The 12142-nt window shown below is 42.7% G+C and overlaps 1 protein-coding gene across 3 annotated transcripts in view; it reads right to left on the reverse strand.

Annotated features, from left to right (window-relative positions):
* The window catches only part of SETD7 (SET domain containing 7, histone lysine methyltransferase), a 47326-nt gene that overhangs the window by 12954 nt on the left and 22230 nt on the right, over nt 1-12142 (reverse strand). For all 3 annotated transcript variants that reach the window (XM_027597902.2, XM_027597903.2, XM_027597904.2), the window contains exons 4-6: nt 8166-8355; nt 3225-3306; nt 321-438 (exon numbers count right to left, since the gene is read on the reverse strand). In XM_027597902.2, the coding sequence (XP_027453703.1) occupies nt 321-438; nt 3225-3306; nt 8166-8355 (390 nt within the window). The remainder of the gene's footprint in view (nt 1-320; nt 439-3224; nt 3307-8165; nt 8356-12142) is intronic.

Genomic DNA, 12142 nt, shown 5'->3' on the forward strand with positions numbered 1-12142 from the left:
GAAGTAGACCCCCCTCCCCCAACACACAGCAGGGAGCCCGATGCGGGACTCGATCCCAGGACCCTGGGATCATGACCTGAGCCGAAGGCAGACACTCAACTGACTGCGCCACCCAGGTGCCCCCAGTGTATGGTATTTTTGCTATAGAAATCTGAAGACTGCTGTAAGACAATATCCCATCAGTTTTACAAAAAAAAGACTGTTTATTCCTTCATATTTCTAGCGAATACTAAAGTAAAGGGGCTAACAGGAAAATTAAGAGTGTTTGAAACCAAGCCCTGTAACCAATCAAGTTGATTCTCCACTTAGACCCCGCTCACCTCTTGGTGTGTAATCCGGACTCCATTATAAAAAGACATAACAGTATTAGGTCCCACCGCTACCTTTGAAAATAGTCCTTCTCCAGCACTGGAAATGAGAGATTCAGCAACATAAACCCTAAATAGAAAAAAGGGCCAAATGATGGTTCTTTTAGTTGGATATGTCACTCTTTATATCAAACACCAAAATATCAGAATAGCTAATGAATCGGAAGCATCAGTTCATAGTAATCCAGGGAGGAAGGAAGGAAGGGAGGATGAGAAGTTAAACCACAGGATTTGGCACTGAAAACTGAAGAACTTGTACTCATGTATCTTTAAGAGTGGTGTTTAAAATCTGCTCTCTGATATGGGGATTATTATATAGAGTCGACCCTTGAACAACATGGGTGTGAACTGTGCAGGTCCACTTACATGCGGATTTTTTACAGTACTGAAAATGTCCTTTCTCTTCCTTATGACTTTCTTTTCTTTCTTTTTTTTTTTTTTTAAAGGTTTTATTTTTAAGTAATCTCTCCACCCAACACGGGGCTCCAACTCACAACCCCAAGATCAAGAGTTGCAGCCTCCACTTGACTGAGCCGGACAGGCACCCCCCCCCTTTATGATTTTCTTGATAACATTTTCTTTTGTCTAGCTGACTTTATTGTAAGAATACAGTGTATAACACATATCACATACAAAATACGTGTTAATCAACTGTTTATGTTATTGGTGAGGTTTCCAGTCAACAGTAGACTCTTATCTTAGTAGTTAAGTTTTTGGGGAATTAAAAGTTACATGTGGATTTTCAACTGCATGGGGTAGGGATAGGGGTCGGTGCCCTAACCCCTGTGTTGTTCAAAGTTTCACTGTATTCATAAAGCAATGTTTGATATAAGGTTTTTTTTTTAATTTATGTTTTTAGCTAATGAATATTTTCACTGTCTTCCTGGATAAGTAAAACATTTCCAAAGTAATTAAAGCTATACCCAAGTTTGTCAATGCCAAATAGGAGGGAAAGACTGTTTTAATTAAGCCCCAAGATGAATCTTTCACATGAAAGAGTGACAAACAATTAACAAAAACATATCCAGTAAGCACTTCCCAACAAAAGAGTTCATAACGGGTCTAGTAACTATGGCCCCAGGACCACATCCGGCAGCTGCACCCTTTTGTAAATAAAATTTTGTGGAACACAGCCACACCTATTTATTTAGTATTGTCGGTTGCTGCTTTGGGGTGACATAAGCAGAGCTGAGCAGTTGCAACAGAGACCCACAAACCCTAAAATACGGACAACGTGGCTCTTTACAGAAAGAGTTTGCCAATCCCTGGATTTACAGGAAAACAGCACTCATGACTACTGAACTGGATTGAATAAGAGAGGACACACCCCATCAACAACTATTTCAGTTCTCTGGGCACTGGGATTCAATGATTCTGGTGGAACCTGTCATCTTTAGTTTTTGTTACATGGATCTTGGGGCTTATTTTGTAGACTAGGGGACTGAATTATTGCTTCCAACTCTTTCCTCCTTCCCTGTGGTAGAATTAAACGTCCTACTATTTAGCCACGTGACCTTGCGGTGCCTCCTTCAGAGTGGGGATACGAGATGTACCCCTGCCTCAATCCCTGTGGGCTTGGCCGTAGGATCTACTTTGCTACCTGAACATGGGCAGGAGGACTGCATGCCAGGTCTCAGGTGGTAAGAGGCATGGCGAATTTCTGCCAGCCTCCTTGAATTTCCATTCATCTCCATAGGAAGAAGATGCCCCAGGGGGCTGTTCCTCCTTTAGTCTCAGTCTTGGAATTCAGACATGAGCCCAGAAGAGCCCAACTTGCAATCTGGAGTCCAGCCTCGTCCAGCTGAGCGAAGGGGAGCCGAGTGGAGCCCAGTCAAAAGTGACTGAACCTCAGCTAACCTACAGAACCACGAGTGTAAAATAAAATGTGTGCATTCATAAACCACTGCGAGTTTTGAGGGCATCCTTCTACAGCCTCATCACAACGACAGTAACAAAAAAGACCGATATATATGACTATCGCGCTACTGTGTTTCGGGGCTACCAAGACACTGAGCCCTTCCCTTTGTAAATGGACCAGAGATCTGCATCAAGAAAGAGGCCATTCATTCACTGTGACATTGTGGTGTGAGCCCTGTCAGTTCAACCACGGAAGAGGCCTATTTTCAGATGGGAATAGAACAGAAAGTGAGTGGAAGTTATGCTTTTGCAAGCCACGCTTACAAAGAGCAAGGCAAAGAGAAAACCAACCGCAGATGGCTCTCTTCCTCACCAACAGGCCAGTTGCTAGGGGATAAGAGTCTCGGGCAGAGTACCAGGGAAAGCCACACCAACAACGGAGAGCTGGAGTTTAGGGAAGATGGGCTGGAACGGGACTTGACACTTGGGGAGTGAGCTTATAGAATCAGAAGCTTGTCATTTGTACACTGGAAGCTTCTTATGCTTCTTACAGTCTTTCTTTCACTGCTGTTCTCCCTTCGTGAATCAAGAAATTGTCTTGTGTTCCAGACCCCCTCGGCGGGGCTGAGTAAAGGAGGCATTCTGGTTCCTGCCCAGGCTAGAGCTTTAAGGAGTACAAAATGCTCCTCTAGAGGCCAGCACGTGGCTGCAGCATCAACCGCACCAGGGCCCCAAGAAAGGGGACGTTGGGGCAGGGCATAGTGGGCTCTCTATATGTAGAAGTTTCCTTCTGGGACTGACACATGGTCGTTCTGTGCTTTATGGGTGGAGAAACTCTCTCACAGCGACAGATGCGATATAAGCATAAAAACACTCTTCCTCAGAATATACGAATATTTTCTTCTGCTCAGAGGGCTACAAAGGAGGATTAGTTCCCACCATGAGGGTTATTTAACTTCCCATAAACAATGCCGTTCAAACCACAAGGAAAAAAGTTACCTCTCTGATTCATATGGATCTGGAAGAAGAACACTGGTAGAAATGCAAGATGATGTCGATTTATCAAAGTGGTACACCGAACCTGAAAAGCAAGCGAACACCTCAATCTAGAGATTACCGAGTTAGGGGGAGAGCTTTTAAAGCAGGAGTTAAATAATGAAAAATGTTATTCAAATTACACTGACTAGAATAAATTCTCCAATATAAATGAACAGTTTTTAGATTTGCTTTTGAGTTTTATTTTTAGGTCTTAATGAACAGCCATCAGATGTATCTCTTAAAATCCCATTTTTGCCTTTGAATTTTCTTTATTCAAATGGTTTACAAAATGCTTGGGTAATTAAAATTTTTTAATCAAGGACCTGCTTTGTCATGAAATTTTGAGATCTCTCTGGTCAGATCAGGTTGGATGATGGTTTTAAAATTTTCTTGTGATTTTCTTCCTACTAGACACAGGCTGTGGACTCCAACCATCCAACCCCAGCAACTGTCCCCTTCGCTAAAAATAAACCTTCGCACAACACAAACTAATGATGTAATGTATGGTGATTAACATAACCATAAAAAAATTAAAAAAAATAAAAATAAAAATAAACCTTCGCCTCACCAGAATTAAGAACAGAACTGCTTTTGATAAAGAAAAACCAAAGTTTTCTTATTTCTATCAAGGTGGTTCAGACACCAATCAGTAATTTATTCAGAAACTAAGGTACACAACTGTCCTAGAATTAACAATGGTTCTCTGCAAAGGATTAGCCACCAAGAATCCTCCCAGAGCGCAATGAAGACATCTGATGCTCTAATGCCGAATAAGCAAAGAAACACATTTTAGAACCGAAGGGCTTACTCCTGTAAAGTAAATTCTTTTAGGCACTAACGCATCACAAATCATCCCGTTAAGCAATTCCTCAGCGGTTACCAGGTCCTCCTTCTGGTTTTTGCTTGTTTGTTTGGTACAATCACAAAACCCAAATCAGTGTCTCAAACTAAAAGTTAAAAAGCAATCCAGATCAGTCAGTGTCTAGCTAGGAAACAGACCATTTGCGTATTTCAAAGAGAGAATTTCACTTAGGGAACTGGTTATAGGGAGCACTGAGGAACTGAGAAGCCGAAGGGGTCAGTGAGGAGCCTAGAGACTGGCAGGAGCTGAAGCCACATAACCCTAAGCCAGAGGGACAAAGGTGGAGGTGGTGTGCCTGGGGCTCTAGAGCTGGGGTATACCGGCCCAGGGAAGCTGGGATGCGGGGGGGCTTTCCTGGTGGGAGATGGAGTCAGAAGACAGGCCCCTGCTGGAGATGCTGCTGGACACAGAGAGAGAGCTTCTTCCTGATGCTTTTCCTCTCCGTGGCCCTGGCCAGTGCCTCCCTGTGGCCAAACCCAGACAGAAGCCAACGCACAAGGGCCTAGGCAATGTGGCCTTCAAGGAGCAGAAGCCCCCCTGCAATAAAAGCAGGGCAGGAGAAAGACAAGAAATGCATCTGAGAGCAAACTGGTAATGGACCAACGCACAATCCGTTAAAGCAAGTTAACTGAAAAAAGAAAGAACCCACACTTTTTAACCAGACTTTTCTGTGAAATACTTGTTCTATTGTGCAGAAAATCTCCTCTGAACTTCCCCCTCCCCTCCTTAGACTAAACCTGTCATCCAAAGTACCACGGGCCAGCTACATGGAAAGCCCCACATTAGGGACTGTACAGATGCAAACAGGAGGGACATCTCTGGCTGCCTTCAAGAAGCTGACGCCATCTTTTCTGACACACGTTGTCCCTTCCTGTTCTTCCCCCACTGGCCAATGGGCCAATGCTCCCGGCACACGGAGCACACTCTTTACTTATCCCCCTCTCCTCTGTAATTTATACTACGCCAGACCAGATTTCATTCATTTCCTTGACAGACATGAATTCTAAGCCTTAAAGACAGCACAGGAATTACCAGAGAAAGGAGTTCCTCTGCGGAGAGAGGAAGAGATGAGGCAAGAAGAAAGTCCAGCCTGAGCCCTGACAGGGAAATCAGCGTGCAGGAGTGGATAGCTAGAAGCAGTTTGCGGCTACAGAAGCATGAAGAGAAAGGGTGTGGGGAGAGGTCAGCGAGGGGCAGGTTGGGATACCTGCCTTCCGTTTTCCTTCTTCTCCCCACACCGGACCAGATGGTGGCAGGGCCCCGTCAGACCTGGTCCACAGCTCACTCACTAGAACTGCGAGGGGGTGGGGGGGTAGGCGAGAAGTGCCCAACAACCAAGGCCCGTGTCCCTCCCAGGCACCCGAAGCGGCCATGCTTCCCCGACGCTTGTGAAACCCAAACTGCTCAACATGTCCTCAAATTAACAGGCCTACCAGAATCTTACCAAGAATCATGCGCCTTCTCCCCACCTTTTTTGTGGTCTTAAGCTAAAGTGAAGAGAGTGTTTGTTATTTACAAGCAGGAGTTCTTTTTTTTTTTTTTTTTTTTAAGATCTCAGTTATTTATTTGAGGGAGAGAGAGAGATAGTAAGAGAGAGCATGAGGAGGGGTGGGGGAGGCGGCAGAGGAAGAGGGGGAAGCAGACTCCCCCACAGAGCAGGGAGCCCAATGTGGGACTCGATCCCATGACCCTGGGATCATGACATGAGCTGAAGGCAGATGCTTAACTGACTGAGTCACCCAGGTGCCCCACAACCAGGAAGTCTAAGAAAAATAACCCTTTGAGAATTATCACCCTTGCTTCCCAAAATCTGTTGCTTATTCACACCAAGAAGAATGTAAAGAGAACAATAACTTCCCTTATGCTGTTGTATAGTAGGTGCCAATATCTGTGTTTTATAATGAAGAAATAGGTTCCGAAGGGATAAATAACTTGCCCAAGACCATACTACGGTAAACGTTGAAGCTGAAACCCAAATCAGGTGACTCTCAAGTTCACGTGGCTCTTGCCACTAAAACATGCTGCTACTTCTTAAGTTTTAAAATGGGCATCACCCACTGGGATCCTCCCCTGGCCCGGGGCCCCTCGCTTCTAAACACGGTAGCACTGTCTCCGTTCAGAACATATGTGAAGAGCACAGAGAATAGAATCAGAAGTGTAAAGATGACTGTTTCACTTAAAACTTTTCATTTTGGAATGATTTTAAATTTACAGAAAAGTTGCAAAGATAGAGGCGCCTGGGTGGCTCAGTCATTAAGCATCTGCCTTTGGCTCAGGTCATGATCCCGGGGTCCTGGGATCGAGCCCCACATCGGGCTCCCTGCTCGGCGGGAAGTCTGCTTCTCCCTCTCCCACTCCCCCTGCTTGTGTTCCCTCTCTCGCTGTGTCTCTCTCTGTCAAATAAGTAAATAAAATCTTTAAAAAAAAGTTGCAAAGATAGTACAGAGCACCCCAATACTCCTCACGGTTTCTTGTAATGGTAACTTCTTATGTTACATGGTATGTTTGTCAAAATTAAGAAACCAACATAGATACGTTACTATTAACTAAACTTCAAACTTTATTCAGATTTTACCAGTTTTTCCACTAATGCCTTCCTTCCATTCCAGGATCCAGTCCAGAATCCCACATTGCATTTAGGCCGCCTCAATTTTTAGCTTAAAAAAACAAAAACTGAGACATTTAAAACAACCAAGTTGGACCTAAGTGTAAATGCTAGCTTTCCTAGTTTTGGACATTCTCCTCTGGAGATTCTCCTTCAGATCACAAATAGCTAAATATTATTTAGGACCACTTAGCATAGATTTATTATCTTCTCTACTTTTTTTCTCCGTATAACCTAACTTAGATGGGACATACATGCATATATTGCTTTCAAGGAATGAGACCAATTTAAACAGATTTCGTTTGTTACGCTACCTGAAATACAAAATCTTGGTTTTTTTTCCTTGTTTTTTTCCAGACTTTCTACAATAAATTATTTATTTATTTATTTTCAAGATTTTATTTATTTATTTGACACAGAGAGAGAGACAGCGAGAGAGGCAACACAAGCAGGGGCAGTGGGAGAGGGAGAAGCAGGCTTCCCGCCGAGCAGGGAGCCCAATGGGGGCTGGATCCCAGGACCCTGGGATCATGACCTGAGCTGAAGCCAGACGCTTAACGACTGAGCCACCCAGGTGCCCCTAATAAATAATTTTATACTCAGAAAAAAAAATGCTTAGTATGCCATACTGTACTTCTAAAAGGATAAAGGATTTTTTTTCTAATATGGATTCCACTGGGCTCACTCATGTATCCAGTATGTACCCCGTGAAGATGCTGGGCTCTGAAGAAGGCAGGGGTTGCCAACATGCATTTATCTTTCCCAATCAGAGGTCAGGCTGAATCAGTTTTACAATTTGTACCAACCTGGAGATCTACCTAATTTGATTCTTCAATATCATTAAACTGTATTTCAGTTTTTTCTGAGATCTAACCTTTTGAGATGCATCGAATTACTGCTGTCATTTCTTCATTTCTTCCCTGTATTTGAATATATAGCTATGCCTTTATCATGTGACTTTTTAGCACCTGCTATTGAAATGCATGGTATCTATTTCCCCATCTCACTGATATTTGGTTTGGCTGTGCGATCTGCTTTGACCAATGAAAAGTGGCTGAAAGTGACATCATGACCATTTCAAGCTAAGCTTTCAGAAGCAGCATAGGTGTCTACTCATGCTCTGGCTTCTTGGGACCCACTTGGGAAAATCTTGACCCAGGTCACCACAGTCCTTTCAGACTGGGCCCCAGAATTAAGACATATAAGGCATAATAAGACAAGAAGCCTCAAGTCCAGCCATGTCCAGCCCAGCCCAGCCTGACCCAGCTGGAATACAGTTCGTCAGCAGACTTATATTTGAGGACATGTCTGTTATGCAGCAAGGCTGATTATTAATACACGATTCAAGTGGACTAGACAAATTAATTTCTCTCAAATATGCCCTAACAACCTGCTTTGGAATTGGAGCAGCCCATCTGAAACAGATCCGACTTACTTCCCGGCATCAGCTCAAAGTGAGGCCTTCCTTCTTCAGTGGACATAAGGGTAGCCAGTTTTCCCTCTATCATCTCTCCATCAATGAATTTTCCATAAAGTGCTGTCCTCTCATCAGGGTACACATAGGCTATCTTCTCTCCAGTCAGCTCCCCATCTTCATTTACTTCTCCCACAAGGCTGCCTCCATCCTGATGGGAGAAACCAAAAGCCAGAAAATATTATATGTAGTATTTATCCATATGACGCGACTTCAAGGGATTTTTCTTGCATGCTCCCATCGTTGATAGCACTAACATTAACAGCTGAACTCAAAGCTTTCACATGAGAAAAAACATGATGCATACCTCCCCATGCAGCCCCATACAAATAAACTGCTAGAAGTTAGACACACATAGAAGTACAGAAGCCTGATTTAGGGAGTCAGAGACTGAGCCGCACTTTATAATCCTGACAAGTTACTCTATCTTGGTTCATTATCTAAGAAGCAAATGCATTGTATTTGTAATATTAGTTACAAACATTTAAATGAAATGTAACTATGTGTTAAACTGTGGGCCCATATCCAATGTGATGAGGATCTATAGCAAGATGGTTTTACCCGCTATTCATACCATCTCACTTATTCTCCATGTGGGATTTTGGATTTCTGGTCTACTAAGAAAATCTTTAGTTCAAATGTATTCAAGAATCAATTTAGTGTACATGAGTAAAGAGAGTTGTCTGCATGTTCTAGGAGATAAACAAAAGGGACTTGTGGATACTGCCTTTCTAAGAATCCCACACCGTCACTTTTTATGGCATTACAAGGAAAAGTGAAAAAAAAAATCAACTAAATCCTATTCCCTTCCCCATCATCTCTTTCTTCCCACTTTTATTTACCGCTCCCTTCTGTCTCCTTCCAGGAGCGAAGCCAGCTGTACTTCCTGCTTAACTGTCACTTGCTTTCATTCCTAAGGGTCATTAAATATTTTAGGGCAGAGGCTCTGATAGAATTCTGTATCCTGGTAAGTGCTGGGGACATGGTAGGTGATCCATAAATGACTTTTGAATTGAACTGGGATACCAAAAAATAATCTAATAAATAATCAAAAAATAACTGAATCTAGGGTGCAAGCGACGTTTCCTGAACTGAAAGTCTGAGACCCATGTGGGTTCAATACAACAATACTAACGCCATGACATCTTTTAAAAGCTTGGTTATTTCTCCAAATCAAAGGTTCTAGAAACAGCTACTCAAAGTCAGTGGTGTAGGATGACTTCTGAGTGATCTCAAATGCTGCTTACTGAGAGACAGCAGGAATAAATAACATCAGGTACCTGATTTCTACAGCTTACCGTAGTCTAATTGCTCTTTGGAGGAAAAAAGGTTATAAATTTAAAAACGAACCATAGCACTTTCCTAGAGAGAAAAATACTTGGCAGCATTTTTAAGGCATAGAAAGTGCCTTAAGAGTTATATGCTTGCTCTTTCTCCTCCCAGAGTTAATTCTTAATAAGCCAGCATAAATGGGGATGATACTTTCTGCAAGATCTGCCTTCAGGCTTTCAGTGGTGATTACTGAGCTGAAGGGCGTTAGAGCATTTGCGTGTCTAACATGCCGTAACTAATGTGAGCCAACGTCTCGACTTATTTGTCCAGAATTCTGTCTTTCTAGGCTCTCACATTTTTTTTTTCCTTAAGTACTTTAAACTTTTGGTCAGGGAGGCGATGAATCTATTTGTCTAGTATGATAAAGCAGAGTTTCTTCTTTTATTTCCAAAAGGAGGTATACTTTTTTTTAAAAGATTATTTATTTATTTGTGAGAGAGAGACAGAGATAGTGAGAGAGAGCATAAGCGGGGAGGAGAGGGAGAAGCAGGTTCCCTGCCCAGCAAGGAGTCGGATGCGGGACTCGATCCCAGGACCCCGGGATCATGACCTGAGTGGAAGGCAGACATTTAACTGACTGAGCCACCCAGGTGACATCATTCTGAAAGAAATAAGCTGTCTTGAGAGTAAGCTTATAAATAGTATAAGGCGAATCATTATTTTCCCTCCTCTTGTTCCTGCTTTGACTCCGTATCACAAAAATGTCCTTGTCTGCTGTGTCAGGCAGTGTCGGGGAGGAAGCTGCTACCTTCTCTCCTCTGCTCGGTGGCTCCTCCTCATGGGAGAAGGAATCATTCATTTGATTAGTGAGAAGGCAGAGTCTGACACCCACTGACATCCATCTCTTTATTGGGTGGGGGTTAGCAGGATAAAGCCTGCTGCTCCCAGAGGTCCTGCGACATTTTCACTCACGCTGTCCCCGCAGGCTGCACCTGTTGCCCCCTCCTGTACTGTTCTTTCCTTGGGGAAGCTCCCCAGGCAGGCCCTACTCCTCCAGGGGGCGACCTGCAACTTTCTAGAGCTCTATCTGCCGCTGATCCAACTGTTTAGTTCAGACGGGGAAAGAATAGAAGCCCATTTTGACTTTGGGTCCACATCACATCTCCAATCCCCCACTGCTGTTATAATATAACCATCTTGATCTCTGACACCTGAAGACATAGGTGTCTTAGTTGATTCTGAATCCAGAGAGAAGAGGGGTGTGATCAGCCCCCTCAACTGCCAACAGATACCATATATAAAGCAAGTGTTATCCCAAGTTAATTTTGGAAGTTCATAACACCCTAGTGCTTCTTTCCTAAGGCAGAGTCTTCTCTTGGCATTTAATAAGATAATAATGAACACCAAAGACTAAAATGTAGGCGCACCATTTAGGTGTCAAGATGCAACTACACTGAGTGAAATGGATCCATTCACCTTGGTGCATCTTTGATCTCCTCTAGAGACTTTAATTGATCAGAGTCACAAGTAAGATGAGGTAGGAGGAGGGCTCTTTCCTATACCCAGGCTCCCGCCGAGAGCTCCACTTTCTCTGACTTCATGATTCACTGTCATGCCAGCAGATCCCCGGTCCCAGGCAGCAAGATGCTCACCTGGCCTACTCGTGAGGCAACAAGTCTCGGTCTTCCTAAGCTGGTAAGTACCTCCACGACGTCCCTCTTCCTGCCTGCCTCACAGGCAGTAACCCAAAGGACTCCTGACCTATCACAGAGCCTACCAAGAACATATGTAATTGCTTTGGTAATTATTTAAAAAATGTTTTACAGTATTCTTTCCTTAAGCCCTGTTCCTAGAGTATAGCTTGTTTTTAAAGAACAATAATGTGTAAGTAGATTTAGCTGGGGCCACTTTTCTTATTACACACGTAATAGATCATTTGTTTTTATTAACATTTTTTTAATCATAAGAAAATAGGGTTCAGAGTTAAGAAAAATTGTCTTGTATTTTGACTTAAGCTCTGGACAAAATAAAATATTACTATTATTATTTTTAGTTTTTTTTTTTTTTTTAAGTAAGCTCTATATCCAACACGGGGCTCAAACTCATGACCCCAAGATCAAGAGCTGCATGCTTTACTGACACAATGAGCTAGGTGCCCTGGACAAAATAAAATAGTAGATAAAATATTTTCTAAGGTCTATTTTCTGACATATTTTCTGAAAATTCACTAATAACAGATGGGATATTTGAAATGCAAACAACAATTAGAGCATTAATTCCCAAGCCAATGGGTTCTGCCACATCATTTGCTCTAGTAAAGTCCAGAAATATTGGAAAATGTTATCAAATACTCAAAGGCAAGTGAATTTTAATTACCTTAATTTAAGCAACATAAGCCATCAATCACTTATAAAGTAGGGAATAGGGTTGTAAAAGCAAGTAATAACAGTGCAGTAAGTCCCAAAAGATGGGAGATTGTTGGATCAGTTCTCCTGTATGAGAACCAGAATAAAATTAATAGCAACACAATGGAATATTCCACCATCTCTCTCTATATACCAAAAGAATATATATATATTTAAGATTTTATTTATTTTTTTGAGAAAGAGAGAGAGAGCACAAGCAGGGGGAGCGGCAGGCAGAGGGAGAAGCAGGCTTCCCGCAGA

Source organism: Zalophus californianus, chromosome 2 (genome assembly GCF_009762305.2).
Source record: "Zalophus californianus isolate mZalCal1 chromosome 2, mZalCal1.pri.v2, whole genome shotgun sequence".
Classification (NCBI taxonomy): Eukaryota; Metazoa; Chordata; class Mammalia; order Carnivora; family Otariidae; genus Zalophus; species Zalophus californianus.